This window comes from Pseudorca crassidens, chromosome 4 (assembly GCF_039906515.1).
Source record: "Pseudorca crassidens isolate mPseCra1 chromosome 4, mPseCra1.hap1, whole genome shotgun sequence".
NCBI classification, from domain to species: domain Eukaryota; kingdom Metazoa; phylum Chordata; class Mammalia; order Artiodactyla; family Delphinidae; genus Pseudorca; species Pseudorca crassidens.
Window position 1 is genome coordinate 50,989,332 of NC_090299.1, and position 20,982 is coordinate 51,010,313.

General features: G+C 36.6%; 1 protein-coding gene across 1 annotated transcript in view; it reads right to left on the reverse strand.

The window, feature by feature from the left end:
* The window catches only part of DHX15 (DEAH-box helicase 15), a 51,960-nt gene that overhangs the window by 12,694 nt on the left and 18,284 nt on the right, over positions 1–20,982 (reverse strand). Inside the window, exons 4-7 of the mRNA XM_067735649.1 lie at positions 14,780–14,939; positions 12,981–13,199; positions 8,705–8,872; positions 626–712 (exon numbers count right to left, since the gene is read on the reverse strand). Of these exons, the coding sequence (XP_067591750.1) occupies positions 626–712; positions 8,705–8,872; positions 12,981–13,199; positions 14,780–14,939 (634 nt within the window). The remainder of the gene's footprint in view (positions 1–625; positions 713–8,704; positions 8,873–12,980; positions 13,200–14,779; positions 14,940–20,982) is intronic.

Below are 20,982 nucleotides of genomic sequence, written 5' to 3' on the forward strand. Positions count from 1 at the left end.
AACTATTTTGAACTTAGTCCAGAAGAAGTCAGTTATATGCTGCCAGTTTAAAGGACAGTTTTCTATCAAAAACATGAATACTATGTACAATGAATTCTCCCAATTATACTTATAAAATGTAATCAAATGCAATCAAAGATCTTTAAATTATAAAACATAGTTTTATTTATTTACTGAGCAGTCACTTCATTTGGTAAAAGTGCTTGGTATTCAGTACTGTTAAACTAGAGGTTAACATAGTACTTTTTATTCAAGTACTGTGCCTGGCACATAGAAACTCTAATTTAGTTGGGGAGTGACTGATATGCAGGTTATGATAATCAATCCTGTATTTATTACTACCACCATACTCCTTACATGAACATACACTCACATACAGAACACTCACCATCACTACAAAGAAACAAAGAAAACCGAAAAGAAGCCTAGGGTTAAACATTAAACATGGGCTTAGTATGTGAAAGCCAGCTAGAACACAAAGAGTTCGTATCTCAGAAGTCTGAAAATGAAACACAAACTGGAAAATAATTCTAAAAAGTAAATTTAAGCCATTAAATGACTAAGCAGTAAGTACTGTTAAACTAATACTAATTTATAAAGTACTAAAGTAGTACAAAATACGTACCTTTTGTTTCGCAAATCCAGGATCAATCACAAATACCACACCATCTATTGTCAAAGATGTCTCTGCAATGTTAGTTGACACAACAACCTGTTAAGAAATAAAGAGTATTTAACTTATACTACCGGCCAAGTACAATTCAAATAGTAAGATTAGCATTAACTTTCACTAAACAATCAGTTACAACCCACTAAATAAACCAGAAATAAGGTTTGATCTTTAATGACCAATGCTATATAAAGACGAATATTTAAGAATTCAGGGCTTCCCTGGTGGTGCAGTGGTTGAGAGTCCGCCTGCCGATGCAAGGGACACGGGTTCGTGCCCCGGTCTGGGAAGATCCCACATGCCGCGGAGCGGCTGGGCCCATGAGCCATGGCTGCTGAGCCTGTGCATCCGGAGCCTGTGCTCCGCAACGGGAGAGGCCACAACAGTGAGAGGCCCGCATACCGCAAAAAAAAAAAAAAAGAATTCAAAGTTTCATTAAGCTCATCATAGTACCTTCCTTTTTCAACAAAAAATCTTCAGGTTATTACTCAATCACATCATGTTTTGATTATTCAAATAGCAGAAGAACATCGAAAGAAAATTATCAATAAATCAATACAAGCTTACCTCACAGAATGTCTCCCTGAGAGAACACTCCTTTGTTAATATCCAAACTCCACACAACATGTAAATCTTTCAATATTTTCAGGCAACATTGACAAAGGAAAACTTTATATCACCAAAACTCAACTCAGTATTTTAAACAAAATGGCACATAGGGATGAAAACCTCAAGTTAGAATCCAAGAATTTGCAGATCATCAGAACAGAACGTGGATGTTTTGTAAAGTGTATAGTCTCAAAGGGGGTGTCACTGCATACAAGGAAACTGTTAATCATTTTAACTTTTTATTGACAGGGAATAATGTTTAAAGCATTTACATACTAACATGATAGCTTGCTTTTTCATGTGGGTGTTTTACTGTATTTTAAACAGGTTTTAGAAGATTAGGGGCTTGAGAATGACATGTTACATAATTTTTCTTTTTAAACAATGGGAAAATGGGATCCTCATTATTATTTTCCCCAAAACATCTCATTTTGGGAACAGATTGCTGCCATTAAGTAGCAGATACGTGTATATGCAAGCAGTTTACACAGAAGATAGATCAGAGTCTGCTCTTAAAGCTTTTACAGTTTGTAAAGAAACATTAGAGGTGGAGAGGAAGTGTAATGACATCAAAAATGGGCTGTAAGGTTTCCCTGGTGGTGCAGTGGTTGAGAGTCTGCCTGCCAATGCAGGGGACACGGGTTCGTGCCCTGGTCCGGGAAGATCCCACATGCCGCTAGGCTAGGTCCGTGAGCCATGTCCACTGAGCCTGCGCGTCTGGAGCCTGTGCTCCGCAACAGGAGAGGCCACAACAGTGAGAGGCCCGCGTACAGCAAAAAAAAAAAAAAAAAAAAAAAAAAAGCGCTCTAAGATTTTTAAAGTGTTTATTTCCAAAGTGAAGACAATGAAAACTTACCGAGAAAATGGCGTTTAGGAGAGTTATTGAAGGTAAGGTGGGATCTACCCACAAGAGGGAAGGGAAGAGCACTAGAAATAGAAGGTTCGGCTTAAACGAGAGAGCATGTGGACAAGAATGCCCATAGGCACATGTAAGAAAGGACTCACACTGCCAGGAAATCTTGGAGGTTTAAAAGATTACTGGAATGCCGCGGAGCAACTAAGCCTGTGTGCCACAGCTACTGAGCCTGCACCCTAGAGCCTGCGAGCCAAAACTACTGAAGCCCATGTGCCTAGAGCCCGTGCTCTTCAACAAGAGAAGCCACCGCAATGAGAAGCCCAAGCACCATAACTAAGAGTAGGCCCCGCTCGCCGCAACCAGAGAAAGCCCACGCACAGCAACGAAGACCCAACGCAGCCAAAAATAAATAAATAAAATAAATTTTTATATATTAAAAAAAGATTACTAGAACATCACTAACAGGATAATATTTTAGAATCACTTGCATGTCTAAGACAAAAACACTCCCTTTGTGCATTGGTCAGTTGAAAAGACTACTAACTAGCAAATGGACAATAAACCATAAGTGGTTTGATGCTTAATGAAATATATTTTCCAGAACATTTTGAAGACACGCACATTCAATAATTAGAGCTGAAGCAAGCATAAACAAGGTTAACAGGTGAACTTAAATAAATACAACCAGAGTTTATTTAATATTCTTCTACAAAGTCAGTGTGTTGTAGTGGAAGGAGCAGGGGTAGGTGGCAAAGCCAGGAATCAAACCTAAATAGCTAAGTAAGAGTGGAGAGGTTTTAACACCCCCAAGCTTTAATTTCCTTTTATAACTCTTGTATACTAGTCTAGCTGAGACAGAGTTTTAAGATATAAACTTAGATAATGTGGAAAGCCCTTAAAACTATACAGAATCACAAACTACATGCCTGTGATTACATAAGAGGTCTTGTAATTTTCTGTTATTCTGGGGTGAAAATGGTTGCCATTATGGATAGATGTTGTACTTCTAGATAGATGTTTAAAACACATTTTGGGGGAAAAAAAATTTCACATATTTCTAATAGAACAAAATATACTCAATGTAATAAAAATGTATTGATGTGATTAACCCTTTGAGTTATTTAAAAACAATTTTTGTCCACCAAATAATTTCACTTGGTGTTCATGTGTCTTCTCTGGGTGTGTGTGTGACAAATCATACAACACCTTATAAAGTGGTGTGGATGTGTGATTTCACAAGTGTTTAAGAATCAGGTGATTACACCAACTTTGACAAGCTCCGTGTCATTACTGATGATAAAGTCAACTGCCATCCCAAAGTCACACTCTGAAATACAAGCATAAAAACACCTAGAGAAGCATGGTCTTTAGACTTTTTCCAAAGATTAAAAAAGTAAATTGGTTAAAAAGCTTTAAGGTGATAAAAACTTTTTTTTGAGTAGGACCTACCTACCCTATGAGAGGTGGGTTTTGGGACAAAAAAGGGGAACAATCATATAACAAATTGTACAACTCTGAGGGAGGTATTTCTACTGACTCTACCACTAGAGCTGGATAAACAATACTAACTAAGGCTAAATAAAACATACACACCCACAGATTACAAAAGAATAGAGAAATAAATGAGATGATAAAAGTTATCTAGCTGTCTTGGAACCTTAGCAGTGGGGTGAGTGAGGCAAGCCCTAAGTATGTTCTAAATGTGTTAAGTGGCACATGATCTAATTAGGAAGTGGTCATAACACAGTGATACTGAATTTGTCAAGGGACTTACATATTACTGACAGGAATATATACGTTATAAGCTTTCTAGACTGTAGCTTGCAAATAAGTGTTCAAAGTGTCTTAAGAGTGTTCAAACCTCACTTGCAAAGGAATTATTTCAGGTAAATAACCCCATATATAGAATAAACATTATGACAAAAAGTCTGGCGATGCCAATTCTAATCTTTTTATATTGTATGTGTTAAGAATAAACTCTCAGCTAGATTTATCCCTTTCCTCCTCAATAATCTGCCTTCTAATGGAATCCACGTTGATTTATTTCAGTAATTCCATTTCAAAGTACTTGAGTTGCTCTACTTGAATTCTATTTGGACTCAGTAATGCAGTTAGGTTAAACAAATTTGGATTTTTAGTCCCTAGGGAACTCGGTGGGGGTCTCCAATTCAGTGAGGACATTAGCTTGTTTGTAAATGTCCCAGCAGCACCACACTAAGTTATCTTCAGAGAGTGTATTATTAAGCCTCTCTTTAAAACTATAGAGCCATCACCATAAGGGCCATTTCTCTTTTATATTGAGCAATGTATGCTCTGAGCATACACTGTTAATTAGTAAACTCTAAGATAAGCTACAGAAAAATCAGCTATTTGTATGGACAAAATTAATGAAAACTAAATAAAAACAAAAATAGTTGCTGGATTTTAATAACACCAAATCTACATAAAACAGCAGCTATAAGTCTTAGTCAAAAAATGCATACAAGTGACTTACTGATGAGTAAACTTTCATGCATGTACAAAACTACTGTAGCTTTAGCTTAAAGTCAAATATTTGAACAAATGTCAAGCATGATCAAAACAGGTAACAGTCTCCACCCTCACATAAATTTATGAATTGCATTCTCAACCTTTCTTTTAAAACAATTTATTTATTTATTTTTGGCTGTGTTGGGTCTTCATTGCTGCACGTGGGCTTTCTCTAGTTGCAGCAAACGGGGGCTACTCTCATTGCGTTGCGCAGGCTTCTCATTGTGGTGGCTTCTCTTGTTGCGGAGCATGGGCTCTAGGCACGCGGGCTTCAGTAGTTGTGGCTCTGGGGCTCTAGAGCGCAGGCTCAGTAGTTGTGGCTCGCGGGCTCTAGAGCGCAGACTCAGTAATTGTGGCGCACGGGCTTAGTTGCTCTGCAGCATGTGGGATCTTCCCGGAACAGGGCTCGAACCTGTGTCCCCTGCATTGGCAGGCGGATTCTTAACCACTGCGCCACCAGGGAAGCCGTCAACCTTTCCTGATTAAAAACTTGAAAGTTTACCATTGGTGCTATGTTGCAAGTCCACATAAAAAGAACTCAGTAACTATCTGTAAAAGGAATACTGGTTAAGTACCCAGTGCCCATAAAAGATTACGTTTAATATAGCCTACATTTAAAAACTTGAGTACTAAAAAGCTGTTTTGTTATTAGTTTTACCACAATCCTATTAGGAACCTTATTTTGCATAAATTAATACAATGAGTAAGATAATAAGGTACTACCTTACAAAACGTGCTCGAATATAAAGTAATTTAACAAAAACATGAATCAAATAGTATTTTGTTTCACACTGGAAGCAGACTGTAAACCCCTAAATGTTCCTATGTAATTTTATTTATCTACTTACTTATTTTTGTGCTTTGTCACACTCTTTATATTTTTTTAAATTGGAGTATGGTTGATTTACAACACTGAGTTACTTTCTGCTGTACAGTTTACATATATATATATATATATCCACTCTTTTTTAGATTCTTTTCCCATATAGGTCATTACAGAGTATTGAGCTCCCTGTGCTATACAGTAGGTCCTTATTAGTTATCTATTTTATATATAATAGTGTGTATATGTCAATCCCAATGCCCAATTTATCCCTCCCTGTAATTTTAAATGAATTGTATCAGTCAGTGACAGCACTCTTGAATGAAAGTCCCATTCTAGTAACTGGCAGTTATGTTTAATTAATGAATTCATGACAAAAGAATCAAGCCTTGGCCTCTAGTTCTTTGTTTTATAATATAAATAGGATATTACCAAAGTTGTAGCATTTAAAAAAGAGAACAGGAAAATAGCAACTGAATACCAGTTCTTACTGTTCTGGTATCCACCCACATTCCCTCATGTAACCTGTGTGCATCTTAATTCTTACCCTTCTTCTTTTCCCACAATCCCACCAATCCTTTCTTCTATTCTAACTGAACCTGCCAAGCCCTGGGTCTGATGGTCACTTGCTCATCTCGCCTGCCAGTCACTGCTTGGCCTTAGTGCATTTCAACAGTCTCAGGTTTTCAGCTGGCACTCCTACCTTCCCTGACCAGCTTCAAAATACATGATTTGCTGGGTGAATCCTCCTCTATAAACTTCTATAAAAATTGTTCACTTTCCCTTAAACATGCTGGGGTCCAATGTGTCTTTCCTCATAAAGAATAATGCACCAATTGCCAAGGGAAGTCCTCCCTCCCCTGGGATCATCCAGGGAGGCCATGACAGCCCTCTTCTCAACCTCTAAGATGAAGCTGACTCACGCCAGGAGATAACATGATTTCCCAACAAGAGATCCTATAGCTTTAGCTGAATGAAACATCATTAGTGGATGATGAAATAGCACTGTGGCCCTTAGTTTTGATTCTGAATTAAAAGCCTGAGATGGGATCCCAAGGTGAGTCCAAGCCCTGGGAACTCCAATGGCCTCCCCTCAACATCTGTGGCCATCACACATATATCCAACTGCTGCTGAATCACTCTTTTCAGAAAGACAAAATTCTCCTAAATATCCTAGGATTTACAAGAACATGAAAAGCAATAGTTTTAAAAACCAAACAACTCATTCTATTCCATGGGCTTTGGCTGTAGAGTCTACAAAATGTACCATGTACTGGACTGACACCAGACTGAACCTAAATTTCCAATATACTAGTATTAACAGAGCGAAGAGCTCAGATATGAAGTAAGTTTTAATGTGTGGGCCCAATAGTTCTCAAAGTAACTCAAAATGGAATGAAGAGAACTACATGAAAAGACAAACATGGCAAATCTTGCTGTAAGCCAATTTTACTCAAAGATAAATAAAAACACCATTTTAAAATTAAAACGAATGCAGATAACACAAAGTGTACATGATTTCAAGAGAAAATTAAATCACCTGCCTGGAGGATGTACTAACTCTAACTCCTCTTTACTACAGAAAATGTTTACGAAACAGCTATTTTTATATACATCCATTGACAAAGAGTGAAGTTAAAAACTCCACAGAGAATAAGTACTTTTCAGTCAACAAATCAACTTCAAAATTATATACTAAAGTTATCACTTAAAACTGTCCCCCAAAGTTCTGAATGCACATAAACAGAAAATATTTTAAAACATATTCTAGAGACAGCACTGACAAAAACAATTGCAATAATTGAACGCAATGAAGCTATGATCAGACTATTTTTTTTAAATAATTGCAATGTTGAACATAATGAAGCTATGATCAGATTATTTTTTTAAAAGTCATATTCACTACTCTTGTTGATCTATGAAAAACTCAAAACCTAATATTTTTCCTTATCAACCTCCTGTTAATTTATATACCACTACGCTGGGGGTGCCTAACTTTTCAGTAAGTTCTTTCCATTTGAAAAATGTATCTGGTTCATTTAACTTTTACACAGCCATGTAAAGAGATAATTAACCATGATACATTTAAATATCTTTATAATTTGTAATTTTCCAACAATCATCAAAAATGTTGGGAAAAAAGATCGAAAAAATACAGCAAAAAAAATTGTGAATCTGTTAAGCTAGAATACAGACATAAGAAAGCAATAAATTCCAAATCTGACTGACAAGCAAGTCATAAGTGAGTAATATTTCCTAAGACTTTTCTACATGAATAAACTCAAGAAATGTGTAACAGTTGCCACGAGGGCCTAGACTGTTCTAGATATGTTAGTACCCTGTATACAATAAGCTTAATCCCCGACAATCATCTCCCCAAGGTGATGAAGGTAATCAACTATACCCAGTTTAAAATATGCAAACTTTAAAACCAGATCAAGAATCGTACCAAAATTCACATGCAGCTTATTATATAGCCTAATAAGTGGCTGGGCTTTTTAGAAGCCAAATTGACTCTAGTGGCTTTCCAACCTTTTCAAACAATGCAATCTTATTTTCAAAGGATCTAAGAGAATCTCCATCTCTTAAAAAATAAAGGCATAGCTACCTGTATCAAACTCAGATCTCCTTCCTATACACGCCCCCCCCACACACAAAGCACCCAGAAACAAGGCTGGAATTCCCCTGGCTCCCTTCCCGTGCCAGGCAGATATCCACACCAAAAGGATCCACAGTTCCTGCCCACAAGAAATCCAAATATTTACGCAGTGTGATTAGTGTTGCTGTTATTAGAGATCTGTGCAGTCACCATTTCATACCTACAGACATGACATTTGGTTAGGTCTTGACAAAAATTCTAGGCAGAAGCCAAGGCACTGAAGAAAAAAGTACTTAGTTTTTGCCAAGTGATTTAATGGGGAGGAAGACATCTGGCTGTCTTCCTCACCCCAATCAACCTTCCATTTGCTAAGGAGGAACTTCTGGGGAGAGAGGGAAGCAGTATCTGCTCTTACTCTAAGGTCAAAAGATATGCAAAACTCTACTCAAATACATTTCTTTCTATTTACTTTGGAAATACAGGTAACGCTGTAGCACACAATTCAGATGACAATCACCCATAACTTACTCCTTTATAATTAATTCAATATAGTTTGATATCTCACAGACAAATCTTTCGGCATTAATGCAATGTTTATAGAGAACATTTCAATGCTACCTTTCTTCCAATTGCTCCGTTCTGCTTTTTTGGAGGCGGAGGCTCAAAAATGCGTTGCTGCTGCTGAGGTGGGAGTGTAGAGTACAGTGGAATGATTTTAATGTCACCAACTTCAGGGCCCAAATCATCAACCTCACGCTTTATTCTCTTACAGGCTTCATCAATTTCCTACAAAAGTTTGAGTTTGAAAATAAAATGAATACACACTGAAACATTTTAAGTATTTATCATAATCCTAGTTCTATGCACCTTATTTTCATTTTAGTAATCAAAATTAATTTAGCAAATTTCACTGGGATTTCCAAAAATAATCCAAGAAACTGACTTCTGTAGTCAAATAAACACAAAATTGCCTTATTGGCATTCCACACCCTTTTTCTTAGACTCGATATCCTAATTAATTCTCAACAAACTGTACTAAAATTGAAATTTCTCACCCAGGAATATTTAACTGCACTCATAACCTTTTCAATTTTCACAATCTAAAAGAAATTGATGTGCTAGATATTTTAAACAAGCCAATTAGGCTTTAATGTCACGTATCACTAATGCAATTATATGGAAGATTTGCTTCATTGTGCTTAATGAGAACACACACCTCTACAGTATCAACATAGATATTTAAGAACTAGGTTAACCCAAATATCTTAGAGCCTCTTCAAAAATTTCCCTACTACAGAAAACGATTCCAATACATTTGCATTCAAACCCAGTTTTAAAGAGAGGACACACAATGAATACTGAGAGTGTATGAGTGACAGGTGGATGGGAGGCTCTAGGGGATGGCAAAGGGACTTGAAAATGGGAAGGGAGCCAATTTTAAATTTTACAGAAGCTTTGATTTAGTTAAACTCAGAAGTATGCTAAATGATTTGGCAGTCTGTCCAATAATCTCTACCAGAAGTTACCCTTATTGACAAATTATCTTTTATTCAAAAGACAGAATGATTTTTAAACATTTATCAGGTTAATTTATTGTATATTATAATCAAGCTAGAATAATTTTCCTTGAAATGATTGTAAATCAAAGTGCAACTCTGTTTCCATGTTAAAGAATACAAAGATTTTGGATACTTAAGAACAACAAAAAAAAGGTTTTTTCCATCAATTTCAAACATACCAGTTTTCTTGAATAACAGATAAAGTCTTGAAAATTGTGACACAGAAAATTACTACTAAGTATTTGATGTAATAGTTTCCTTTGGGATCTAAAGTTTCCAAACGAAAATGAAAGTTTGCTATTCACTGAAAAAAATATAACAAATGAAACAAATATTTTTACCAAAAAAACTGCTTTCAAATGCTGTACCTAGATTAGAATGCCCCCTGCTGGTATACAAATACAAAATTAGACCTCTTCCCCACCCCCGCAAAAAAAACTGAATATAAATCCCAAACTAGATTTTATATATTACATATCCTATAGGAAAACTGACACCAGTATTTTCAATTTTGTTAATTCTATAATATATTCGACTGGAAAATAAATGGTCAGAAGTCACCAAATCCCAGATTTTATATAGAAAATTAAAAGTGCCCCAAATCATGCATTTGCAGACTCCAGAAATTTTAACAAGCTTATTGTACTTGGAAGTACTAGAAGTATTTGCTAAGCATGTATGGAGCTAAAACAAAACCACTATTGCACGGGATATAAAGACTACTCTAAAGAGCAGAGGGGAAAAAAATGCCACACCATTTATGTTTTTATACAAAGTTCTAAACACTATGCTTTTAAACTCAGCAACAAAATTTTCCCTAAATTTAACCAAACTTCCAGAGTCAACACTGTCAGTTCTGAAGACCACAAAGCTTATTAACATTCATCAGCACAATGCAACCTTCTGCTTAGTCATGAATTGAGAACTGAGACAAAAGTTTAAGAGTTTCTGAATTCAGGAAAGACTTTCAGCTCCAAAAGCATCAATATGTATGTTAGTAAATTAATTCAGACCCTACTAATTTAAAGAATCTCAACTCCTGCATGTGGAAAAGATTCAGTGAAATTAAAGATAAAAGAATATACTGCTTAAAGAATGAAGGTTTCAACATCTTTAAGCATCTACAATTGATATTTCAATTATAATCATTCTTATCTAATTCAGTAGCACAGCTCCTCTAAGGAGTTCTTCTAGGAACACTTGATTTAATGGATTAACAAAAAATAATACACATTCTAGAATTCACATGTTTTCCAACCTTTCACCAATTAAAAACTGGTCTCTCCCCTCCCAAATTAACTCAAGGGACTACAGAAAACACAACTGTTTACGTGGTCAAAATGGTAACATGGTCATCATTTTTAAATGTCAAGATAGCTAAATTTTATGGATGCTATTCAAATTTATGGAGACAGGAGTACTGAATTCCCAGAATCTACCATTTAACTGACCAAGTAAAAATAACAGGTTCACAGACATGAGGAATAGTAGTATTGCTACCTTATCCTTAAAGGTCTTTACATTCTTCAAGACTTTATTAGTCTTCTAAAGGAAACTTAAAAATGCAACAGGACACATGTAAACCTAGTTCAATTACAGTAATACTTTACTGAAAGATACACACATTTGAAAACCTTGGGGCTTATTCCCTTCCTTTCCCCAGCTGTGGGGTAGCTGCCAAAATATCAACCACAGAAATTTAACTCATAGAAAAGCATCTCAGGTCGTCTCCATAAGGCCATCTGATATTTTTGATAGAATTCTAATATGCTTGTCTATCTGAACATAATGACTATTTTGAATAGCCGTTAAAAAAACATGCTATGCACTTTGGAGGAAGTGAGAAACTATAGAGACCATACACAAAAGAACAAAATGAATACAACAGCCTCAACATTGCATTATAGGATAAACACTGTTCACATGCATCTAAAAAGCATTTGGTACTCTTGCTTACAAAATATATATATAAATTCTTCCATTCAAAATGCATACAAAGGGAGACTAATACATACAGAGATCTATCTGTAAAACTGAATTTGCAACCCACCTTTTTTCCCAAAAGAACAAATATGATTCTCTACTGTGAATGATTTTGCACCCCCAGGGGACATTTGGCAACGTCTACAGACTGGGGGAGTGTAACTGCATCTAATGCGTAAAGGCCAGAGACACTAAGAAACATCCTACAATGCATGGGGTACCCACAGCAAAGAATTAATCAGCCTACAACATAAATAGTGCTATGGTCGAAAAACCCTGCTCTACAGAAAAGAAACTATGGTCAATGGGACAGAAATAATAAATCATATGGACAATACTGAAAAAATGCAAGGGTAAAAAAGTCACTCAACATTTATAGCTCTTAATGCAACAGCATTTGATCAAATATTATGTATCAAGCATCCCTGCAGACTGAACGCAAATAAGAGAGTTCACATTCTAGTGGAGGTGAATGAACAGCACAGATACAGAACATTTCCAGCTATGAAGAAAGTTGTAATGGAAAAGCACTCCTCTAGAACCTTGCTAGGAATAGAATCTCAGGCCCTACCTGACCTATTGAATCAGAATCTTCAAGCTTTCTAAGTGATCAGCACATATATTAGTTTGAGAAGCAAGTTCTAGAAAATTCACAAAGCCTACTACAGCAAATGACAAGCTTTAAGAAAACCTCTAGAAAAGGCTTTCTAAAACTATTTTATCCAGATAGCTTTCATTGAGCTTATTTAGCCATCAAGAATTTTTCAGCACACCTGTAAACATCCTGTTGGATATGAGTTTAGAAAATGCTGCATCTGAGAATAAAATTCCTATCTTAAAATTGATGTAAATTCTAACTAAGGAATTTCAGTGATTCCTTCCAATCCTCAGTAAACACATGCAAGAAGACAAAAACAAAACACACACATTTGTTTTGATGGTAGATGGGCACCTGAATTACCTGAGTTCACTTACAAACTAAATTACTGACTATAATAACCAGATTTCACATCACCTGTGATTCAAATTCATACCTCAGCAAAACTGCAAATTAACACAACACTACTCACCACCCAGGTCTCTCCAAAGTTGAGACTACAATTGCTAAATCTTGAAATTCTAAAAGCATTTAATATTCTTAGGGTAATTAACTAGAACACAAAGACTAATAGTATAAAAGGGTATTCCTAGAGTACACAGATAAAAGGAGTTAAATATTTCATATATATATACAATCAGGTTGAAGAAAAACTTTAAATACTGGGATAAGAAATATATGGTTAATATATGCCAAGTTCTTAAAGTTGTTGCCTAATAGAAACTATAAATAATGAAGCAAATAATGACAATACCTCTTGACCAGTTAAGAAAAGTAGAAGATCTCCTTCCTCTTCTTCACACATATGAATCTGGATCACGGTTCGAATTGCTGCTTCAAGATAATCTCTCTCTGGTTCGGGAGTATAAAAGATCTCAACAGGATGTGTACGCCCAGGAATAGTTAAGAGAGGACAGTTATCAAAGTAAATCTGGAATTTTCCTGCATCTAGAGTAGCGCTCATAACTATAACCTGAAAAGAAAACAGTAAATTAAGTGAAGCTGTCTTCAAAGATCCTTATGTGGTTTTAAAGTAAAAAACAGAAGAGTAATGTTTACTGCTCCAAATATGTCAATATGCCTAAATAAACTGTGATTAAAAAATTCAAATACAGAAAAGCTGTGCTATAGTAAGCTATTTACATTTTTAAAAATAAGGAATAAACCTGGCATCCAATAAATAAACTAGAATACATGTTCATGAAGCAACACCTTAAAAACCAAAGTTTATATAATTACATGATATGTAAAAGGGCTTGGTAAAAGACAACATAAATATGTAGTATGATTGCAGCTATGTTATTAAAACAAAACATGACAACCTTGCACATAGGGGAAAACAGGAAGAAAGCGCAAAAACAAAACAAAACAAAATATTTCTCTATTCTTCCAAACCATCTTTATTAAGCATATGTTCTTCAGAAAATTTTCTAAAACAGAGGCTTTCTATACTGCTGTAAAAGCCACAGTGAAAAAAGGTTGTTCAGGTGCAGGGCTGCATGACCGTGTAGTCACCCTCCTTTTATTTAAATTATGACGTTATATGACCCATTAAAAACGTACTTAAATAGAAGGCTCCCCCCTTAAACATTCCACCACAGAGTTCTTAATTTCTACTTTGAGTTCCTAACTAAAAATTTCAGTAGCTCATAAGGTTTAATCAATAATGACAGTACTCATATAGTTATTCAAATATATTCTTTAAAAGCATAAATTTAATATTTATAAGCCAAATCATACTCAATATCAATTTTTCTTAAGACCAAGAATCTTTCTGCCTAGTATACAAACCCTCTGTAACACATACACTAACACACAATACTAAGTTCCAATGAATGGTACACACATACACACAGACACAATGCAAAAGGGGAACTTCATAAACTTTGGGAGACAAAAACGTCAGCATATTCAGTCAGTTTTAAGCCCTTATCAACACAGTAACACTGGCCAGGGTCTAAGTGGTGTAATGGACAGAAAAACAAACAAACAAACACAAGACCCTAGGTTAAGGGAAGGCATTTCTAAGGAGTGGTTTATTCTGGGTGTAGATATTCCACTCTCCAGCATTACGAGTTATAATGAGCATGTTTGTGTTGGGACAAGGACAAAGATTTGATCCTTAATGAAGGCGTTCCCTGTACTTAATAAAGTCAGGGTGAACAGAAGGCTTAAAAACACCATTAGATCATTTAAAACAAAACAAAACAAGAAACAAAAAACTGGGTGGGTTAGAAACTGAAAAGATTTGGCTTAAAAATACATTACTAAAATATATTACTAAAAATACATTACTAAAAAATACATTACTAAAAATACATTACCAAAAAAATTTGGCTTAAAAAGGCATTACCAAAAATACATACTTAAAGTCTAAAAGACACAGCAAGGTAAATTAGAAAGAAAGGATAACCACTATAGGTACTCTTATTGGTTGCTTCTTTTACAGGTGATTATTTTTTGTAGTCGATTAGAGTGAGCATCATGTGCTCCCTGTTTTTTATATATACATACATATATAGGTATTTTTTAAGAACAAATAAATTAATTCACCTTTAAATCTGATCTCTGTCTAACAACCTCCTTCAGAACACCCATGAGAATATCTGTAGCCAATGTCCTTTCATGAGCCTCATCAAGAATTATTACACCATAACGCTCCAAGAGAGGATCATTCATAGCTTCACGAAGTAACATCCCATCAGTCATATACCTATATTGACAAAGAACATGTTAGTTAAGGTTCATTTAGGGCATTTTAAAACTAACCTTCATGACATAAATATGAAATGCAAAGAAATCAGGTAAGTCAAAATTAAACTCTTATTCAAACCAAGTGTGCTATTGTTTCATAATCAATTGCAAAATTAAGCTTCCAGAAAAACTTTTCAGTGAATATATCAAAGTTATACATTATCAAATCCTGTCAAGTGAGCCTGTAATACTGCAATGCATTGAGAAAACAAGGTAAATCTGATGATGGAATATAACAAACATATGGTTTCACACAAATGCCAAAGCAAAATTAGTCACTTAAAAAATTTCTTAAAAACAAAATAAAATTTTAAACAAATATTCAACCTGCGAATAAAACTAAGAAACCATTTTAAGTTGCTTTATCACATTACAGCACTAAAATGTTGTACTTCTTTAAAATCCTAATAATTCCTCACTTAAGCTAACAGACTCCTGGTTCAAAAGGACTAAGAGAGCACAAGTCTACCATCTTTCTTTCCCCAGCCCCATCCAATTCAATAAAATGATGGTAAAGAATCATAAAAAGGAATATATTCATGGAATGAGTAGCAGCATTAGCACTATGGAAATGCTGATAAATACATATGGAAGAGAAAAGGCAAATGGCATTAGCTGTATCAATGAAGCAAAGAGGAAAACTAGGCTTAGGGATGGCTCAAGAGAAGACAGCAAATGTGTGATACAGGCACTCAGAAGAAGGGTGGTTTGCAGAATGGCTGTATGGGTCAGCCATCTCCTGTCCATTCCATTCTGGCTGCTACTGTCACTAACACGAAACGCTATCCTACATTTGGCACCTGGACAAATTGCAAATGCTGAAGTCACAGGTCATTCAGTTAAAATACAAATCCATGGTTTTATTTACAGAATTAAAAGTATAAAAATCTGATGTCATTATTTATGACTTCACTATTCTGGCTCTATTTTTTGTTTTGTTTTGTTTTGTTTTGTTTTGCGGTACGCGGGCCTCTCACTGTGTGGTCTCTCCCGTTGCGGAGCACAGGCTCCGGACGCACAGGCCCAGCGGCCATGGCCCACGGGCCCAGGCACTCCGCGGCACGTGGGATCCTCCCGGACCGGGGCGCGAAACCATGTCCCCTGCATCGGCAGGAGGACTCCCAACCACTGCGCCACCAGGGAAGCCCCCTGGCTCTATTTTTGACAAATTAGTCTAATCTAATCTTTCACGGACCAACTTGATATTTTTAGCTAAGGCCATCTGCTGGAGCACCAAGTTCAGCAAAATGACAGTATACAACCCACAGGAAGCCCTCTCTTTATTTTACCTGAACTTAATTGTAAATTAAGACTTTTGGCAAAGAAATCCATCTTTACTCTTTGTATGTTATGTTTCCTTCTTCTTTGGTCCTATTTTAAAAAGGAAGCTACCACATTCCTGGCATCGACACAGCATTACCTGCAAGATTATTTTATATTAAGACCATGAAGCAAAAACAGAGCCAATTAAACTATGACTCAATGCCTTAACCACAGTGCACCACGGTGCATGAATCAGCTACACTATCCTCTAGATGCTTTGAAATATCTTTTATCTCTTTGAGGACATGTGGTGCTTTCTCCTGCCTTCAGATGTTATTACTGACATGAGCTGGGCAGTCCTTTTGCACATTATCTCAGTAGCAAAACATTAATACAGTTTCATCTACTTGTGGATAATTTCCTTAGATTCAACAAAGCTCTTGTCTGTTGCTTTGCAAGGCAAAAAACCCGAACTGGTCACTCTTTGAACAGCAAATATCTGCTTAAATACTATCAAATTTACACTCTACTGCTCAGTTTGCAAGCCAACTCATTTCAACATGGAATCTTAGTGTATTATTTTGAAGATACTTTAATTAACAAATGAACTCAACATATGCAGTTATGGCAATACATATTACTTATTTGAAGTGACAACTTGTACAGCTAGATCAAGTTCAAGCACTGACAATCACCTAACTTCTACCTGCTTAGAAGACCCACATAGACTGTAAAATGCATTCTAATTTCACATATTAAAATTGTGATTAAAAAGCCACTGAAGTATCAAACTTTCACTTGAAAAGTCCTTAAAAAAAAACAAAACACCCTTTTATTTTGATCTTTTCTCATATTCCTCAAACTTCAGACCACCAAAACACTATGGAGGCATCCAAAAGGAGAGCTAACCCAAATGCTCATTCTTTCATATTTTTCTGAGAAGAGGGGAAAGGTTACAAATGGAAGTTTATATATTAAATTAATGGAACTATTATTTGCCTTCTTTTATTAACAAATTGTATTACCTATTACCAAGTTAAATGGTAAACTAAACCTGAACCCTCTGACTTCCAGATTCTACAGACTAATAGTTCAATATTGATTAGATCATCACCCAGTGATCCAATTCTATGACATGTTACAGTTAATTATCTCCTGCATCACCAGCTAATATGGGAAGCTTGCTGTTTGTACAACAGAGAGCTTCAGGAAAAAAGACATTTGTGAAGTTGGAAAATCTCTCAAAGATACAATCAAATTTGCTGCTTTCCCAGTGAAGAAAACTGAGTACTAGCAGTTAACTTTTCCAGGGTCTCAAAACCAGTTAAACAGCTTACTAAGACTAGGTATCAGTGTACTGATTCCCAATCCCAGGCCCCTCCTACACTAACACACTCTCCTAAAAGTCCCAGATAAATAAATGAAAAAGATACCTGGTGATTTGCTGTACTGCTAGATGTATGAAACCCTTTGCTAAAAAAAACAAAGTAACCTGAAACAGAGCACAAAAAAGGGAGAACCAGGTAGGTACTGGTGGTCCTATTAAAACCCTAACCATTTTCTTTTAGTTAGGTCAAGTTTTACTACCTTTCATAGTAGTGATAAAATACTTAACCCAGACTAAGGGGTGAGCCATAAAAATAGGGGGTCACAATAATAAATTGTAATTACATTATTCTGAAGTTTCAGTAATGGACTAGTAAACAAAAATTGCACAGGACGGCCGAACTCTACATTTTACTGGATACCCTATTCTCCAGTGTTTTTTTAACTGTCTTAGGACAAAGACTAGCTTAAAAAGTCATCAGCATCACCTGGGAACTGGTTAGAAATACAGAACTGGCCTCACCTCAGACCTACTTAATCAAAAATTCTGAAGGTGAGGCATAGCAATCTGTGTTCTAACAAGCTTTCCCATGATTCTGATGCTTGCTAACTTGTGGAAAGCACTAGTCTAAATTAATCAAGTTAAACAAGAGGCAGGGTATTCCCTGGCGGTCCAGTGGTTAGGACTCCAAGCTTCCAATGCAGGGGGGCCAGGTTCAATCCCCGGTTGGGAACTAAGATACCGCAAGCCGTGTGGCATGGCCAAAAAAAAAAAGTCTTTGGCGCTATTAAAATAAAACTTAAAAAAAAAAAAAGAGGCAGATTAAGCAAAGTAGATGGTTAAGGTGGCAAAAACATCCTTGGAGCAAGTCAGCAACAGTCCCTATTTCCAAACAGGACTGTCTGTATAATAAAACAAAGCAAAAAAACCCGGTGTGCTAAGTACTATCAATTTAGCTTAAGTATTTTTTGCAGTCAATGCGCACAGGCAGACGGCATGGTACAAGCCAACCACAAACTCTGATCCCAACCAATGTCACAAATTCTGGTATAAACAAAGCACTTTAAAACATTATGTACTGCAAACGTGTTATTTGTTTATAGTTTTCTTTACATATATTTATAATTTTTGAAACATCTCAAGTAGTCAGATTCAAAGAAAAGTCATAAAGGGAAAAAAGATCCACAGAAAGGTGACAAATGCTTTGCAAAATGAACACCAGAAATTTAAAAAAAATTTTTTTTTTTTGTGGTACGCGGGCCTCTCACCGTTGTGGCCTCTCCCGCTGCGGAGCAGAGGCTCCAGACGCGCAGGCTCAGCAGCCATGGCTCACGGGCCCAGCCGCTCCGCGGCATGTGGGATCCTCCCGGACCAGGGTATGAACCCATGTCCCCTGCATCTGCAGGCAGACTCTCAACCACTGTGCCACCAAGGAAGCCCTAAAAAGTTTTTAATAATAAACTATGTATTATTTATAACTTTAATGAATGTCAACAAGTAATGCTCAAGTTATGAGTGATGAAAAACTGACTAGGGCTTCCCTGGTGGCGCAGTGGTTGAGAGTCTGCCTGCCAATGAGGGGACACGGGTTCAAGCCCCAGTCCGGGAGGATCCCACATGCCGTGGAGCAACTAAGCCCATGCAACACAACTACTGAAGCCCACATGCCCTAGAGCCCGGCTCCACAACAAGCCACCGCAATGAGAAGCCCACGCGCCACAACAAAGAGTAGCCCCAACTCGCCGCAACCAGAGAAAGCCCGCGTGCAGGAATGAAGAAAAAAACCTGACTGTATGGGTAAGCAATCCTCAGTAACAGTGTTCTCGGGGGGGGGGCCAATAATAAAAGACTCCCTGCCTCAGCGCCACCCCCCCAATTCCAGACTGATCAAAGATGTTTAAGACAAAAACATACTAGAGTACAGAATACATGGAGGCTTATTTAAAACAACCTTGGCCAGGGTGTGATGTAAAATCCACATTAAAAAGTGGTTAAACGCTTGTATAAAATTCGTGTTTCTGCAAGGCATGAAATGTCATAAACAAGGCAAGGAAACAAATGGCAAACTAGGCAAAAACTGCAGCTCATATCCAGAATGCCAAACTGCTAAAAGTTCATACAAATCAGTAAGAAAAAGGCCGACCAACCATAGAACAACCATAGGACAAAGAATAGAAAGTTACCAAATTTCATCAATCCTATAATACTGTATATTTTTAAAATTTTCCTTCTCTGTGATTGGCATGCATTTTATTTTTATTTTTCCACTCATGATTTTTTAAATTGAAGTATAGTTAATTTACAATGTTGTGTTAGTTTCTGCTGTACAGCAAGGTGATTCAGTTATACATATACATACTTTTTAAATATATATTCTTTTCCATTATGGTTTATCATAGAACACTGAATATAGTTCTCTGTGTTATACAGTAGGACCTTGTTGTTTAAAGCATACATTTTGAAATAGCACCTGTCAACCAGGTAGCAATACTCCTGGAAAGATGAAAAAAGCATCTCAGATTCCAAAAAAAGATACAAATGGCCCATAAATACATGTAAAGATGCTCAATTTCATACAAAAGAAATGCAAATTAAAACCATAATGAGATTCTATTTTTCACTTACAATACTGACAAAGATAAAAAAAAAAGTTCCACGACAAAGTGTTGGCAAGAGCATGGAAACTGACGCTCATTTTCTCATCCCTTACTGGTCTGAGTAGATAAAATCTCTGTGAAGGGAAATCTGGCCACAGCTAATAAATTCAAACACACCCTTTGATCCAACCAGTTTCATTTTTAAGAAACTCATTTCACAGATATACTCACCTGTACACATGTGTGAAAAAATGAGTGTACAAGATTGTAAGGGAGTACCTAGGGCAGCAACTGATTTTAATAACAAAAACTGTAAATTTGAGTGTCCATCAGAAGAATTAAACTATGCAGCCATTAAAAAGAATGAGGCGGGCTTCCCTGGTGGCGCAGTGGTTCAGAGTCTGCCTGCCGATGCAGGGGACACGGGTTCGTGCCCCGGTCCGGGAAGATCCCACATGCCACGGAGTGGCTGGGCCCGTAAGCCATGGCTGCTGAGCCTGCGTGTCTGGAGCCTGTGCTCCGCGACGGGAGAGGCCACAACAGTGAGAGGCCCATGTATCGCAAAAAAAAAAAAAAGAGGCAACTTTGTTTATTGATCTACAACAACCTCCAAGATAAATATAAATGAAATCAGCAGCCATACGTCTTGAACCAGCCCTACTATAAACTCTGAATTAATCTGTTCTGAAAATCCTAGTTACACGGTGCTTTTCCAATACTGTTAGGGTTTTGGTTACCTTTCGAAGTATAGGCTTTATCCTGGCATGATTAAATATGCATGTAAATCAAAACTATGTTCTTAGAGGATCCAAAAT